The 16,921-nt window shown below is 62.3% G+C and overlaps 1 protein-coding gene across 2 annotated transcripts in view; it reads left to right on the forward strand.

Annotated features, from left to right (window-relative positions):
* Positions 1 to 16,921, forward strand: part of SLC9A3 (solute carrier family 9 member A3) — a 52,790-nt gene that overhangs the window by 34,353 nt on the left and 1,516 nt on the right. For both annotated transcript variants that reach the window (XM_017520496.2, XM_037735570.1), the window contains exons 3-15: positions 3,864 to 4,024; positions 6,420 to 6,498; positions 6,939 to 7,116; positions 7,701 to 7,921; positions 8,413 to 8,615; positions 8,980 to 9,069; positions 9,343 to 9,413; positions 11,001 to 11,130; positions 14,306 to 14,418; positions 14,985 to 15,114; positions 15,282 to 15,458; positions 15,569 to 15,641; positions 16,068 to 16,175. In XM_017520496.2, coding sequence (XP_017375985.1) covers positions 3,864 to 4,024; positions 6,420 to 6,498; positions 6,939 to 7,116; positions 7,701 to 7,921; positions 8,413 to 8,615; positions 8,980 to 9,069; positions 9,343 to 9,413; positions 11,001 to 11,130; positions 14,306 to 14,418; positions 14,985 to 15,114; positions 15,282 to 15,458; positions 15,569 to 15,641; positions 16,068 to 16,175 — 1,734 coding nt within the window. The remainder of the gene's footprint in view (positions 1 to 3,863; positions 4,025 to 6,419; positions 6,499 to 6,938; positions 7,117 to 7,700; positions 7,922 to 8,412; positions 8,616 to 8,979; positions 9,070 to 9,342; positions 9,414 to 11,000; positions 11,131 to 14,305; positions 14,419 to 14,984; positions 15,115 to 15,281; positions 15,459 to 15,568; positions 15,642 to 16,067; positions 16,176 to 16,921) is intronic.

A 16,921-nucleotide genomic window follows, 5' to 3' on the forward strand; every position in this document is an offset into this window, starting at 1 on the left:
GGGCTGCCTCCTCTCAGCACACAGGCCTCCACGTGGTAAGTGTAAGGTGCAAAATGTGGCTGGTAGCCCTGTGGGGCCTCATGACCAAGGCCAGTCACCTGTGCATCCCCAGGCCCCAGCCCTCAGCCGGGAAGGGTGGGACACAGCCCTTGGGTAGGCGTTTCCGTCTCGGCAGCTCAGCTGCGGACTGCAGGTGGCCAGGGGCCTCTGCTCTTACTCTGGCGCTGGGCAGAAGTCGGGGCCTGTCCACATTCGCCGGCCACCAGGACCCCAGGGAGAAGAGAGCACAGTCCATCTACACTCGCCGGCCACCAGGACCCCAGGGAGAAGAGAGCACGGTCCATCTACACTNGCCGGCCACCAGGACCCCAGGGAGAAGAGAGCACGGTCCATCTACACTCGCCGGCCACCAGGACCCCAGGGAGAAGAGAGCACGGTCAATCTACACTCGCCGGCCACCAGGTCCCCAGGGAGAAGAGAGCACGGTCCATCTACACTCGCTGGCCACCAGGACCCCAGGGAGAAGAGCACTGCAGAGACTCGTGCACCTGGCGCTGTTCCTCCTCTCCCGTGTGCTAGAGCCACTCGGCCACTTCCACACCCGTGTGGCTGAGCCACGTCCGGAGCCAGTGCAGCCTGCCTGGTTTTGGCTTCTTGACCCTTGGCTGCTTTGTCTCTTGGGCACCGCCTCCTGCCTGGAGCCCAATCCTGCCTAGATGGTGCCTCCTGACGCCTCGCACAGATACACCAGGTGTCATGCAGCCCTGCCGCCAGCCGCTGCTGCCGGGCCTGCTACGGCTTGGAGCAGCGGGGCCCCAAGGTGGAGCAAGGCCTCAAATGCCTTCGTGCCTGGGGCCCGCAGGATCAGCTCCAGCGCCGGGGGTGGCCAGGAAGGAGGGGGTAGGTGTCGCACCTGATGTCCTCACCTGGCCTCCCCACCTGTCCGAGAACTCAGTGTCAGCCTCAAACACGTTCACCAGCTGAACCAGACTTGCAAGAATTGGTGATTTTCTGTCTGCGTCAAGGGAGAGCATGGCCTGGCCTCTCCATGGGAGTCCAGGGGCTGAGACCTGAGACCAGGAAGACTCATGAGAAAGAGGAGCTCCCAGGTTGGAGCCGCCCCCACCTGGCACATGGTCCCTTGGGGCCTCGTGCTCACCCCTTGCTGTCTGGCACCACCCGCCAGGCCCAGCCCAGAGAAAGCCACCGAGGGTGCAGGCCTCACAGACTCATGGACGGCAGGCTCAGGCCGGCGCTGTGGGTGGCCACGCATCACGTGGACAATGCCGTAGGTGGTCAGGATGCACCTCGGATGGGGCAGCCGCCCTAGTCCCCGGGCCCAAGGGACAGCCTTGGGAGTCAGAGCAGGGACTTATGGACCCATGGCTCCTCGAGGGTCAAGGCCACCTTGCCAGAGGGTCCCTCTCCCATGAGATCCCAGCCGAGCGCTTCCTCCAAGCCGTGTCGAGTGTGGGTGGAGTAGCCTTGGGCCAGTCTGGCCATCAGGGTGGCTCCTTTGAGAGCCTGGCACATTCTGTGGCTCTGAGGCCGTGGCCACGATGGTCCCCACCTAGCATCGGGGACCAGATTTCCAGAGACAGTGCCAGATTTCCCTTTTAGGAAGCAGAATGTCCTCAGTGCAACTGGCTGGCCTGGAGTAGGATGTTCACACTGCAAATGCGCCTTCAGGCCCTAGAGGACACCTGATGAGGGACATTCCTGCTGCACCTGCACCTTCAGGCCCTGGAGGACGCCCGACCCCAGGACACTCCTGCTGCACCTGCCCCTTCAGGCCCTGGAGGACGCCCAACACGGGGACACTCCTGCTGCACCTGCCCCTTCAGGCCCTGGAGGACGCCCGACCCCGGGACATTCTTGCTGCACCTGCCCCTTCAGGCCCTGGAGGACTCCTGACCCAGGGACACTCCTGCTGCACCTGCTCCTTCAGGCCCTGGAGGATGCCGGACCCCGGGACATTCTTGCTGCACCTGCCCCTTCAGGCCCTGGAGGACTCACGATGTGGGGATATCCTTGGCCCCCGCCAGCCGCATTGGGTTCCACCATCCTCCAACAGTGCTCCCTGTGGGAAACACGGGTCCCAGGCATTGCTGTGCCCCCTTGAGGCAGGCCGCTCCCCAGGTGATATGGATGCCAGAGGCCTGCGCTCAGCCTTGGGCCCAGCTGGTCAAAGCTGGGTGCTGCCTGAGGTCCCTGAGCATAGATGCCCACGGCTGCAGGTCCATTCCATTCCTGGGAGCCCGAGAGAGCTGGGAGGCCACGACTGATTTATGCAGACCAGCAGCCAAGCCCCGTGGAGTGTCTCAAGGCCAGACCTGCCCTTCGGGAAAGGGTCCACGTGGCAGGGTTGGCCCAGGTTGGCAGCGTGGGGAGAGGCCCGTGGAAGCTCCGGGCATCAGAGGCGTGCGGGTCTCATTCCCATGAGGAGACCTTACCTCCCTGAACGCTGGTTCTTCTGGCATCTGTCACCTCCTCGGGGTGTTGTGACGCTGGCCAGAGGCTGCCGGGGCTTAGGCGCTCACAGCAGACCCGGGGTTTAGTCACCAAGGAGGCGACCCTGACCCGTCCCCTCCCAGGCACTAGTACAGAAACCCCTGGTCAGGCTGTTCTATGCTGTCTCCTGGGGCCTGTCCCGCTCCAGGGACAAAGCTCCCAGAAGCCCGAGCCTCGGCCCAGGGGTGTGGTGGGTTCCGTTCCAGCCCAGCAGGGAGGCAGGAGCTGTGTGTGGGACTCAGGCAGGCCTCCCATGTCGCGGGAGCATCCCCCTCCCTGGGTGGCCTCTCCCGCCCCCTCACGGCCCTGGCCTCTCCCACCCCCTCACGGCCCTGGCCTCTCCCGCCCCCTTCACGGCCCTGGCCTCTCCTGCCCCCTTCACGGCCCTGGCCTCTCCCGCCCCCTCATGGCCCTGGCCTCTCCGACCCCCTCCCTGGGTGGCCTCTCCCGCCCCCTCACGGCCCTGGCCTCTCCCGCCCCCTCACGGCCCTGGCCTCTCCAGTCCCTGGACTCTCATAGCCAGGAAGGCAGCAGGGAGGTAGTGTCCTCTGAGTCCTACAGCCATGAGCGAGGGCAGGTGCTCAGGGCCCAGTGACCACACTCGGTTCCCGGAGGGCCCCCTGGAGCCTGGCACTCCCTCATGGCTTGCCCGAGGCCTGGACCCTGGGTTGAATTGCAAAGGCTCGTGCAGGATGAGGCTGCATTTCAGTAAAACCTCCCCATCAAGGGACATCAGAGCCCACAAGCAGGTGCGAGGAGGGGAGGAAAGCTGGCCAGGCGCTGGGGACCACGGGAACCATGCCTTCCAGGCCCCCCGCTCATCCTCACAATCTGCCCCCATGTCCCCATCGGCCCTCCCGCCTGCCCCTCTCTGGCCGTGGCTCCAGGGTGCTGTGTGCCCAGCTCCAGGCCCATCCTGGGTCTGCCCTACTTGCTCCCCCCAGGCTGGGATGTCACTCCAGGCGATGGGCTCCCATCCTCCCAACACACAGTCCCCTGCTCCCACCTGCCTCAGACACCTTCACTGCTGGGCTGGGAACCGCAGTGAGAGGGCTCGATTCTCTCCAGGCTGCACTGTACAGGCCGGGGCCCCCATCTCCAGAAGATGAAGGGAAGGGCGGGGTGGTTCTGTCTGTCTTGCTCAGATGGAATGGGCCCCCTTGGAAGACACCAGCCTTCCCCAGAGGGCACTGGGGGCCTGTGGGAGGAGCACCTGTGGCTGGCCTGGCTCCCCTCACCACCGGCGTCAGCCAGACAGGCTCGGGACCCCCAGCTGCAGCCAGGCGTCTCCCCAGGGCCTCCCTCTCCGTGGCAGTGCCTGTGCCCACCCCACAGCTCTGCTTGTTTTCCAGGTGACCTGCAGATCGGGCTGCTGGACTTCCTCCTGTTCGGCAGCCTCATTGCCGCCGTGGACCCGGTGGCCGTCCTGGCCGTGTTTGAGGAGGTGCATGTCAACGAGGTCCTGTTCATCATCGTCTTTGGGGAGTCCCTGCTGAACGACGCAGTCACCGTGGTAAGCCACAGAACCGAGGCTCCACAGCAGCCGTGCAGGCCTGGGCCCCGTCTCGCCCCCCATCAGTCTGTCGGCAAAGGAGGGCGTGAAACCCTGGCCCCACACTCCCCTCCTGGGCGTCCCGTCCCTCCACGTCCCTCTTCCCAGCTCAGAACCATGGGCGGCTTTCACGCGGCTTCTTTGGATCTTTCGCAGTTCTGAGGCCCGGTCCGCCCATCCACACTTTCAGGGTTAACGATGCCGCTGTCAAAACCCTACCCTCCCAGACTCCGGAGCGGGGGGTCTGTGAGTTTAGACTCACAGTTGCTACCACCCATTCCTGAGTTCCTAAAAAATACATGAATGGCCAGGCACGGTGGGTCACACCTGTAATCCTAGCACTTGGAGAGGCTGAGGCAGGTGGATCACTTGAGGTCAGCAGTGTGAGACCAGCCTGGCCCACGTGGTGAAACCCTGTCTTTACTAAAAATGCAAAAACTAGCTGAGTGTGGTGGCATGTACCTGTAATCTCAGCTGCTCGGGAGGCTGAGACAGGAGAATCGCCTGAACCTGGGAGGTGGAGGCTGCAGTGGGTGGAGATTGCCTGTACGGAGGGCAGGAGTGAGACTCCATCTCAGAAACACAGATACATACGTGAATACGCCAACAACAAAATCTCACAGGAACTGTGTCACCTGCCAGGGCCACCATGACGAAGTTGACTGGGTGCAGTGCCTTGAACGTTGATTCTCGAACAGTTCTGATCACGGTGTCGGTGGGGTGGATTCCCAAGGGACCCCTGTTCTGGGCTTGCAGATGGCGCCTTCCGTGGCCTCACGTGGCTGTCCCTGCATGAATGTGCCCTAATCTCCTCCCCCCACAGGGACACTGGTCCTATGGGATCAGAGTCCATGCCGGTGACCTCACTGTGCTGTGCGCCCCTCTTTAAAGACCCTGCCCCCCAACACATACTCACATGCTGAGGTCCTGGGGGCTGGGACTTTAACATGGGGATTTTGGGGGCACAATTTGGCCCATAAAGGAGTGAAGGAAGGGAAATGGAGCTGGTGCTGACAGCTGGCCACAGGCATTGTGTGGATTTCTCTCCAGGAGATGGCGTTCCAGCAGCTTGCGGGGCTCCGCGGGTGGGCAGGGTTGGACGGAGCCCCCATGGAGGCCCAGAGGCCACATCAGTGCTAAGTAAGGCCAGGAGAAGAGTCACAAACCCCAAGAAGCAGGATTGCCACTTCACAGCAGCAATTGTGATGTTTCAAAGCTAATCCCCAAATGGGATGGCTGCCTTCGGGAAGTGAGTCATGGGCAACCCTCTCAGGAATCGTCAGTGAGGCCAACGCTGGGCCCGGTCCTCAGGCCGCCCCTGCCCCGACGCTGCCCCGGTCCCTGTGCTGCCCCTGGCCATCCTCCGCCAGCCCTGAGGACCCTGCAGATGCAGCCAGAATGGTGGGGTCCGTTTCCTCTCCCCTCTAACAGTGTCTGTGGCTTCTCAAAAGACCCCATCTGCTTCTCATGTTTCCTTAGGGTTCAGGAAAGTCCTATGGGGGTAGCACACCAGATTTCTTCTCTTTAGCAAATGAGGTATTCTCAGGGAATCTGAAAAGTGAGACTTAATCAGAAATACAGCGACATCCCCGTGTAACTGCAGCCCTGCAGCTCCCACGTCCCCATAGAAGCCAGAGCCCCCCAAGAGGTTGTTTTCCCTCCCAGCTAGATTTTCATTAAAAAACCCAGCTCCAAGAAGGCCCCGAGAGACCCCAGGACCTTCTCGGGTCCCCTAGCCCAGCCTACATTCACAAACACAACTCACACGCCTGCCCCAGGGGGTCCTCTCCCACCTTGACCAGAGCCAGGTTCTCCCCAGGGACTTCGGTCCACCCAGGACAGCCCTCAGCAGGTCCCACTGCATTGCAGCTTTGCTCGGTGTGGAGCCCAGAGTATGGACAAGGTTTCCCCGCATTTTATCTCAGGGTCCTGTGGGCTAAGGTTTAAAAACCACGAAGGTTAGCAAAGACCGCAGGGGCTCAGCCTCACAACCTGGAGCCAGCGCAGCAGGGACGTCGCTAAAACCCTGGGCTTGTCTCTGTAAATGAGACTGAGTGTGGTGTCTGAATTCCAGGGAGAGAGCTCTGCCGCTGCCGCTGTTCTGCCAAGGGTGGGAAGAGGCCAGCTTTGCTCCCAAAGCTTCTAGTTCCCTCCAGAACCTTCTTTGCCCCGGTGTCCCCGGACCGCTGGGCTCTGGCCTCGCCCCTTCGACTGCCATAGCTCCGTGATTATTTTCCTCCTGGTGGCCTCGGTTCCCGTGGGCTCCACACTCGGGCCAACTCGGGCGAGGCCTGGGCCCTGGGGAGGGGCGGCGCTGACCAGGGGCCTGAATGCCCTTCTCGTCTCTGTCCCGCAGGTCCTGTACAACGTGTTTGAATCCTTTGTGTCGCTGGGGGGTGACAACGTGACCGGCGTGGACTGTGTGAAAGGCATAGGTTCGTAGCTGTGGGTCAAGGAGGGCGGGCGGCCGCGTCTCCTCTCCACGCCTGGCCGGCAGCCCCTGCAGGAAAACACTTTTCACTCAAAGCGGCTGCACTGAGCCCTTCTGTCCACGTCCCCTTCCAGAGCGATTCACACACGAGTTGACAGGGGCCTGGGGCTCCTGGGCATTTCCCAGAGCAGGGATGAGGGCAGCCAGGTCTCCACATGAGAGACGGCCGGACAGGGCCTGGGCCAGGCTCCTGGGGACTCGGGAAGGTCCTCTCCCCTTGCTGGACCAAGGCTGGTGCTGAGACCAGCCCCCCTCCCTGCCAAGAGAGTGAGGAATCCACCCCTTGTTTCTGGGGTTCCCAGCACCTCCTCAGGGGTCATGGGCGGCCGCTGGCGAGGAAGGGCCCGGAAGGCAGCACGGACACAAAGGGCGTCCTCTCCCCAGTGTCCTTCTTCGTGGTGAGCCTGGGGGGCACGCTGGTGGGGGTGATCTTCGCCTTCCTGCTGTCACTGGTGACGCGCTTCACCAAGCACGTGCGCATCATCGAGCCCGGCTTCGTGTTCGTCATCTCCTACCTGTCCTACCTGACGTCTGAGATGCTGTCGCTGTCGGCCATCCTGGCGTGAGTCCCTCCTGCCCTCCCGGGCCCCACACCCTCCTGGACCCCAACACACAAGGACGGTGCTAGCTGGGGGCCACCCAGCTGCGTGTGGCAGGACCCCTGGGCTCTGCATTGCCCACAAGTTCCCTGTGAGCCCCGCAAGGGGATATGGAGGGCCTGCCCTGCCCGCTGCCCCGTTGCCTGCTTCGCTCTGCTGGTGCTCCCAGGCTGGTGGGAATTCAGTGTGGGGCTAAGAATTTATTCACATTTTATCATAAGGAGTTTGTGTTTTCACTGAATTGTCTGTGAGCTGGGAGCAGCGTCTGTGAGACGGCTGAGGGGCAAGGGGCTCCGGAACCCTTTGTTGCCATCCCTGCTGGTGGCAGCCCTGGTGCCTCGTACTCACCCGAAGGTGACGGCCGCCTGTGACCCTGCAGGGCCGTAGGCAGGAACCCTGGCAGCCCAGCCTGGCTCGGGAGGGAAAGGCCCCATAACCACACGACCGTGACTCTGTGCCTGCAGGTGCCAGGCCGTGGGGGGTGGGCGACATGGGGGCCTTGGGCACTGGGCCACTTGTCCGTGCCCTGAGGCGCGTCTGTCTGTAGGATCACCTTCTGCGGCATCTGCTGTCAGAAGTATGTGAAGGCCAACATCTCGGAGCAGTCGGCCACGACCGTGCGCTACACCATGAAGATGCTGGCCAGCGGCGCCGAGACCATCATCTTCATGTTCCTGGGCATCTCGGCCGTGAACCCGTTCATCTGGACCTGGAACACGGCCTTTGTGCTCCTGACACTGGTCTTCATCTCCGTGTACCGGGCCATCGGTGAGGCGGGGCCGGGCTGTGGATGTGAGGCTGCGATGGGCCGGCCCCACCCTGGGAAGGCGCAGGCTTTCTACTGGGCCCATGGAGATGGAGGCGCAGCCCTGTGCGAGGCAGAGGAGGGGACCCGAGGCAGGGCACCTGGTGGCAGCCTTGGGGCTGGGGTGGAAGGCTCTGGAACCCCAAGGGAGCTTACTCGGTTCCCGCTGACTCACCCAGGACATGCCTAGGACAGGGTCAGTGGGATGGGAGATGGACCGGGAGACAAGAAGACCCCGCCCCCACCCAGCCCCGTACCCCGGCACCTGCGTGTGTGATGCACAGAGCATGTGGGAAGACGCCTGGCCACATGTGGCTCCGTGGATGGTGATGTGGGTCGTGGCGTGGGGACGCCGTATCCAGGTGTCGCTGTTCTCTGTCAGCACGTGCTTGCCCACAAAGGCCCCGCAGGGCAGGTGGGCGGCTGGGGAGCTGAGTGCCCACCCGGTCCACAGGTGTGGTCCTGCAGACGTGGCTCCTGAACCGCTACCGCATGGTGCAGCTGGAGCCCATCGACCAGGTGGTCCTGTCCTACGGGGGCCTGCGTGGGGCCGTGGCCTTTGCCCTAGTGGTGCTTCTGGACGGAGAGAAGGTCAAGGAGAAGAACCTGTTCGTCAGCACCACCATCATCGTGGTCTTCTTCACCGTCATCTTCCAGGTGAGGCCCAGCCCCGCCCGCCCTGGGGTCTCTGCCCCACCCGCGAGAGGCAGATGAGTGTTTCCAGGCTCCAGATCCTAATTGGGTTTTATAATTTTAGTAACTAGGAGCTGTTTTGGAGGTTTTCATGTGGCCCCACTGGGGAGGAAGCATAATTGGCCTAAAAATGTTCTTCCTGAGCCTTCGCTGGTGGATGAGGCTGGCTTCCTCCTCCGCAGAGCAGGGCTGCAGGTGGCCAGGTGCCAGGAGAGCAGGGAGGGCATCCACAGGCCCTGGGGCAAGCAGCTCTGTGCAGTGCACATGGCGGGGCCAGCGGGAAGTGGGGGGCTGCCTGGCACCAGGGTCACGAGACACGGTCCTCCAGGGCCTGACCATCAAGCCCCTGGTGCAGTGGCTGAAGGTGAAGAGGAGTGAGCACCGTGAACCCCGACTCAATGAGAAGCTGCACGGCCGCGTACGTCTAGGGCTGGGGGGAGGGCGCTGAGTGCTCCTCGGGGCTGGGGGGGGGCGGTGAGGGGGCACCACGTGTTCCGCGAGGCTGGTCTGGGAGGGGAGGGGGCACCACGTGTTCCGCGAGGCTGGGGGGGCGGTGAGGGGGCACCACGTGTTCCGCGAGGCTGGGCTGGGAGGGGTGGGGAGGCTTCGTCTGGGCCTGGGAGGGGAGGGGAATGTCACATGTTCCCCCGTCGGCTGCCCCGAGACGTTCACGTCTTTCTTCCCTTGGAAGGCTTTCGACCACATCCTCTCAGCCATCGAGGACATATCTGGACAGATCGGGCACAATTATCTCAGAGACAAGTAAGTGGCTGGGGCTGCCCCAGCTGTGCTGCACCGCACAGCCCGGCTTCCAGAAACATCCTCTGCTCGAAAGAGCCGGAAGCCACTTGCATAACTGTCTGCATCCAGGCTGGCTCCGGTGCCCCATGAGGCCAGGTGCCAGGTGTGCCCCCGGACACGCAGGTGCTGCCGAAAAGGGAGCCACATGCCCTTTGCTCCTGGGAGTAGAGACACCCTTGCATGTGTGCCAACTAATTCCAAATTGTTATGTAGGAATTGAAAACAGGGAAAATAGATTATTTTCTCCATGTCATAAACAGGGTGTGTTCATATCAGTCAACATTTAAAATGATTTTGTCTAGTGGGGCTCACACCTGTAGTCCCAGTACTTTGGGAGGCCCAGGCAGACAGATCACTTCAGGTCAGGAGTTTGAGACCAGCCTGCCCAGCATAGTGAAACCTGTCTCTACTAAAATTACAAAAATTAGCCAGGGGTGGTGGTAGGTGCCAGTAATCCCAGCTACTCAGGAGGCTGAGGCATGAGAGTCGCTTGAACCCAGGAGGTGGAGGCTGTATTGGGCCGAGATCATGCCTTTGCACTCCAGCCTGGGCGACAGAGAGAGACTCTGTCTCAAAATAAAAAAAGATTTTGTCCATTAAGCTGAAATCACCTGTTTTATTATAAAATACATTTGACATTTAAAATCATAATAAACCCAGAACACAGCACAATTTGCCCTTGGTTCCTGTTTTCCAAACAATCTGTGTTCGGTGGGAGTGGAAGCATCCAGACGGTGTGGCCACGTGGCTTCATAAAGTGCAGCTGTGGTTCTCCATGGCCACAGCGATTCTGCCCCAGGTACCCAGTCCCCAACTCCCTGGCCTCCCAGGGGCCGTCCGGGGGTCTCGGAAGGCACGGCCTCCGTAAGCTTTGACTTCTTGATGGGTGAGACTCGACCTGCACTGAGCAGCCACCATGGCTGCCACGGGGCCTGCCCAGGTGTGAGCACGGAAGCTCGCCAGGGCCCACCTCTGCCCCGGGGGCCAGGTCTGGCAGCTGCACCCATGTCTAGGAGTGACAGGCTTCACCTCTTTGTGCCCCAGTTTCCTCTAAGTCCGGCCGGGCCACTGTCCCTTCTGCCTCGGAAAACCAATGAATACTGTTAGGCTAGAGAACCTCACTCTGATCCGCTTGGCTCTGGCAAGCTGAAAAGCTCAGGGCGTCTGCCCACCCCTGCCTTTCCTCCTATCCAACTGAAATGTTCCCCCATGTGGCCGGAGCCCCTTTGCCCAACCAGGCCTGATGCCCACCCTGTCCTGAGCCCCCCTCTGGAGACAGTGGCTGCTGGAAAGTGGAATGCACCGTTTCATTCTGATGGCCTCCATCAAACAAGACAGGCGGGTGGGCAGCGGAACAGCCTGGGTGCCTGGCGGGCTGCTCTCCTTTTAAATGCGCCTCAGGGTCCTTACACTAAATAAAATTCAGAGAAGGGCCACCTGGCAAGCTCCAGGGCGCCTGCGGCCTGGGGCTCACGCTGTGGGGTCTGTCCCTGCAGGTTCCAGGGCGCCTGCGGCCTGGGGCTCACGCTGTGGGGTCTGTCCCTGCAGGTGGTCCCACTTCGACAGGAAGTTCCTCAGCCGGGTCCTCATGAGACGGTCGGCCCAGAAGTCTCGAGACCGGATCCTGAATGTCTTCCACGAGCTGAACCTGAAGGACGCCATCAGCTACGTGGCCGAGGTCCCGGAGCCACCACTCCCTCTGTCGGGTGGGGGCTGAAGCAGGCTCAGACACTGGCTGTGGGCACCACGGGGCAGTGAGGAGAGGCCCCTGCACCTGATCCCAAGGCCAGGCCCACCCCAAAAGTTCACAGGAGGATCCTGGGCCCTCTGATGCCCTGGAAATCCCAGCTGGCTCTCACAAGGGGTAAACCATGTCACAGAGGGACAGAGGCCTGTGGACGGTGGTGCTGGTGGGCTCAGGGCTGAGGCCAGGTCCTCCAACCCTGAGGTTTGCACTTTCCCCGGAGATGGAAGCAGACAGGAAGCAGGCAGGCTGTTACAGGACCTGGCTCCAACATATCCGGGCACACCCAAGCACACACACACACACACACACACACGCCCACATGCAAACACATGCCCAAAAGCACACACCAACACGCACATACACGTGCACCCACAGGCCCACATGCAGACACATGTCCAAGCACCAACACACATGCACACACCCGCAGGCCCACATGCACACACGTGCCCACACACAGATGCTCACATGCACGCACACACACACAAACATGCCCACACCCAAATATCTGCATGTGCACATGCACGCGCCCACAGGCCCACATGTATGCACATGTCCACAGGCCAAACATGCACACACATGCCCACACACACAAACACATACCCACACACAAACATCCACACCCATACACGTGCCCACAGGCCCACACTCATACAGGTGCTCACAGGCACACACGCACATACATGTCCAAAGACCCCACACACATGCCCTCATGCACACACATGCCCACGCACACCCAGGCACACACCCATAGGTCCACACGCACACATGCCTGTATGCCCACGTGCACACACATGCCCACACACACGCCCACAGACCCACATGCACACACACCCACACTCATGAATGCACCCTCATGCACACACATGCCGCATACATGCACAAAGGCCCACACACGCCCATGCCCACATGCACCCACTGGCCCCCACACACACACATGCCCACAGCATGCATGTGCCCACAGGCCCACATACACGTGCCCCACACTCACATAACCCCACACACACGTGCGCCCACAGGCACACACGCACCCACAGGCCCACACAAATGCACAGGAACATACACACCCATAGGCCCACATGCACACATAGGGCTCCCTACACACATGCCCACACACACACGTGCCCACCCACGGGCACATGCTCACATGCCCACACACACATGCCTAAATGCACATACGTGCCCACATGTACACGCACACCCACAGGCCCACATGCAGGCACATGGAGGGGCAGCAGCAGGGTTTCCTGCCATGGGCGGGCTGTGGCTCTGAGGCTGCCCCAGCAGCTCCTGGTCCACGGGGCGCAGGCCTCTTGGCGTCTGCAGCGCCCCTGCCTGCTCCAGGAGACAAGGCCCCAGGCGCCCCACCCAGCCCCACGACCACTGGTCACTGGCTCCTGCTCCTGCCCAGAATGGCCTCAGCCTCCCAGGCCTGCCCTGGCCTCCCCAGAGGGGCTCTGGCTGCAGGAACTGTGCAGAGCAGGGCCTGAGGGCACAGCTGCAGGGACTCTGCTCCCTTTAGGTCCCGCTCCGCCTGAGGGACAGAGCCCTCCCTATGAAGCTCTGGTGCCCTTGTCCCGCAGCCAGTTGGGGCTGGTGCTCTCGCCAGAGGGAACGGGCTGTCTTGCCAAAACCTCACACAGAGGGCCAGCGGGGGCCTGGAAATACCATTCATTCAGACAGAATGATTCTGCCTCCACTGGGGCACATTCACCCCAGACATACCACCCATGGCCAGGGCCACGCCGAGTGGCAAGGCGGCTCCTGGCAGGGGCACGGGGGCCTGGGCCAGTGCAGATCAGGAAGGAGGGCCCCTGGGCCAGGCTCCATACAACACCCCAAACTACAGGCCCAGCAAGCAAGAGCAAGTTGAGATACCCTGGCCTAGGAGGCCTGGAGCCTGGCTGGAGGGTGGGAAGGGGCAGCGGGCTCCCCTCACCCCCACATGGGTGACAAGGTCAGCAGGCAGGGCCTTGAGCCTCTTCCCCAACCCCACCAGCCACCGTCCTTGACCCTGGGCTCCGCTGCGTGGGGAGCCTGTGGGCCCCTCCTGGTCACTCAATGGCCGGAGTCTCCCCACCTGGGATGGCGTGGCCAGAGCACCACCTGCCCAGTGTCCCTCCTGGCTCCCACACAGGGCAGCCGCTTTCTCTCCCAGCGCCCGCCACCCTGCACCCTGCAGCCCTCCCCTGTGTCTGCCCAGAGCTGCAGTTAGACCGTGGCCCCTCCACTCATGTTTGTCTTCACGGAGTCGGTGGGAGGGGAACAGAGGTACAGAAGATGCTGGATTTAGAAGCAAAAGCCGACAGAGGATCCTCAGAACCAACGCCCCTCGCAGGCCCCAGGGTGGGCAGTGCAGTGGGGGCCATGTCCGCAGTGGGAGTAGAGGCACCTCCTGCCCCTGGAGGCTTTTCTGGGAGGGTTCTGCCACTGCAAGGCAGCACGGGTGCCCACCTGGCGAGGAGGGAGCACAGCGAGCTGACACTCCCCATGCCCGTGCCTCTGCTGGCCCTGGGGACCCTGATTCCAGCCATAAGCCCACCCTGCCCTGTGCTCTCCCACAGCCTCACACTCTGCAAGCCCTGCCGTAGGGCAGGCGGGCGGGGCTGAGGACGCTCGGCTGTGCAGCTTCTGTACCCCATTGGGCTCTGCTCCATTCCCTTGATCTGATTCAGTTCTGGACATGGCGCCAATGGGGTCCCTTCCTGGGGGAAATGGGGGCAGGTGTTTCAGGGCCTCCGGCAGGGACAGGGACTCCTCTGTAACTCAGCAGTATAGACAGTGTCCCCAGATGCACCCCAGGTCCCAGACAGCTTCACCACTTCACACACAGACCGCCATGTCCTCCCTCAACTGTTACCTCTGCCCAGCTCAGGCAGAAGCCTGGCTATGCCTCACATGGACATGGACGGGGGCTCAAAATCTGAGCTCCTGGTCTCAGGGTCTCCACCCGCCGCAGTTGTGAGGGGTGAACCAAGGCTCCGTCTCAAGGTCTTCCCTGGGCCCCGAGCTCCCAGCGCTTCCCACCAGGGCACACATCAGCGGCAGCTGCCCAGGTACGGGGCCCAGGGCTGCTCAAGCCGCTGACGGGGCTGCCTCCTGACCACAGGGAGAGCGCCGGGGGTCCCTGGCCTTCATCCGCTCCCCCAGCACTGACAACATGGTCAACGTGGACTTCACACCGCGATCATCCACCGTGGAGGCCTCTGTCTCCTACCTCCTGTACGTGGACAGGTTCACATAGCTTCCCCGGGGAAGAACCAAGCCTGGGGCTGAGTCACAGAGGGTCTGAGACAGCTCCTGGCCTGGGGATGGCGGGCGGGTGGGAGGAAGGGTGCAGAAGGTGGGGCCCAGGGTCCTCTCTGGCAGGCACTCCCCTCCCCTGTGTTAGGTGTTGGCCAGACTCCCTCAGTGCAGGATGCAAGATGAAAGGGTGGGGGCACAGAGGATTGGGGGCCGAGCCTGACATGTTTGCCCCCAGTCAGGAGCAGGCTGTCCTGTTCCCTGTGCCACCCCTACTGTCCCTCTAGCCCTGGGCTCCACAGCTCATGGCCAGTTGTCACGGGAGGTCCCCTCTGCCAGGTGTGCAGACGCTGGTGTCCCGGGTCTCATACCCATGGCTTCGGAGTGGGGGCTCCACTTCAGATGGGACTCCGGGAGGGCCTCGTGGGGACTCGGCCTGAGCCCTGAGGAGAGAAGGGGCTGGCCAAGTGGCTTCCATAAGGCGAGGGGCACGCACGAAACCCCACCCCGAGGCAGCCGTGTGGCTCAGCGCTGTCCCTGCACAGGAGGGAGAACGTCAGTGCCGTCTGCCTGGACATGCAGTCTCTGGAACAGCGGCGACGGAGCATCCGGGACGCGGAGGACATGGTCACGCACCACACGCTGCAGCAGTACCTGTACAAGCCGCGGCAGGAGGTAGGTGCTGCAGGCTGGGGCCGGGGGAGCCTACAGGGATGCCTGTGGGGCGGCCTCCTGGTCCTCTCCCGGGACCATGGGGATCCGTGCTCAGCCCCTGCAGCAAGAGGGCAGGAGTGCCCAGCACACGCCCAGCACAGCTGTGACCTCCGTGCCCGACCTTGCAGTACAAGCATCTGTACAGCCGGCACGAGCTCACGCCCACTGAGGACGAGAAGCAGGACCGGGAAATCTTCCACAGGACCATGCGGAAGCGCCTGGAGTCCTTCAAGTCGGCCAAGCTGGGGCTCAACCAGAACAAGAAGGCAGCCAAGATGTACAAGCGGGAGCGTGCCCAGAAGCGGGTGAGGGTGGGCCACCAGGAGACATGGGGGGACGGGGCCTGAGCAGGAGCGGGGTCAGGGCCAGTGCAGCCGTGTTGGGGTCCGTCAACAGCTTCACGTTCACTCTGCAGAGAAATAGCAGCATCCCCAACGGGAAGCTGCCCACAGAGATCCCCGTGCAGAATTTCGCCATCAAGGAGAAAGGTGTGCTAACGGCTAAGGGCCACCTCCGAGGCCCCGCCCTCCCCTCGGGACCCTCCCAGCTGCTGCCCCTCCAGCCACACAGGCAGGGGAGGCACAGTCAGACCCACCCAGGATGGGGCTCCAGCCGCATTGCCCTACAAGCGGGGTCCCTCCTCGCCCTCCCCTGGCCCTGCAGTCCAGCCTTCCTCTCTGGACCCTCCCCCGGCCCTGCGGTCCAGCCTTCCTCTCTGGGTCCTCCCCCGGCCCTGCGGTCCAGCCTTCCTCTCTGGGTCCTCCCCCGGCCCTGCGGTCCAGCCTTCCTCTCTGTGGGTCCCAACCCCCTGCACCGAAGTGCACAGAGCTGATGGACACTGCGGACCAGTCTGTGAGGATGGCCCCCCAGTGACCCCAGTCCTCACCCCAGCCTGTCTCCCTCATGCCCCCCAGACTTGGAACTTTCAGACACCGAGGAGCCCCCCAACTATGATGAGATGAGCGGGGGGATCGAGTTCCTGGCTGGTGTCACCAAGGACACAGCATCCGACTCTCCTGCAGGTGGGGACAGGGTGGGGACGTCGTGGCCAAGGGACGGGTGGCCCCTGCTGCCCCAGAAGGGAGCTCTGTCATTGGACCAGGGACACTGTAACCTGGGGGGGGTGCCCCTGTGAGTTCTTGAGGGCCCTGCCTGGCACTCACTGAGTGCCCCCTCAACCAACTCAAACAATGCTGTCCCCAGAGTGGGCTGGGTGAGGAGCAGGCTGGGTGTGTCTTGAGGGAAGGGAGGTGTTACCCGTGCTGCCTGTGGTGTGCGGGGTCATGGATGTGGGGGAAGGGCCTGCAACCTGAAAGGCACGTGACCCTAACCTTCTGGGTGACCCTAGCCTTCTGGGTGTGCCTGACCTTCCCAGTGACCCTGACCTTCCAGGTGACCCTAATCTTCCAGATGGTCCTGACCTTCCCACTGACCCTGACCTTCCGGGTGACCCTGACTTTCAGGTTACCCTTTCGGGTGGCCCTAATCTTCCCGCTGACTCTAGCCTTCTGTGTGACCCAGACTTTCCTGATGATCCTAACCTCCCAGGTGACCCTAACCTTTCCTCTGACCCTAACCTTCCCAATTACCCTAATTTCCTGGGTGACCCTAACCTTCCTGCTTAACCTTCTGGATGACCCTGACCTTCTGGATGACTCTGACCTTCCTGTTGACCCTGACCTCCCGGGTGACCCTGACCTCCCGGGTGACCGTGACCTCCCGGGTGACCCTGACCTTCCCGCTGACCCTGACCTCCCGGGTGACCCTG

This window comes from Cebus imitator, unplaced genomic scaffold (assembly GCF_001604975.1).
Source record: "Cebus imitator isolate Cc_AM_T3 unplaced genomic scaffold, Cebus_imitator-1.0 Scaffold843, whole genome shotgun sequence".
NCBI classification, from domain to species: Eukaryota; Metazoa; Chordata; class Mammalia; order Primates; family Cebidae; genus Cebus; species Cebus imitator.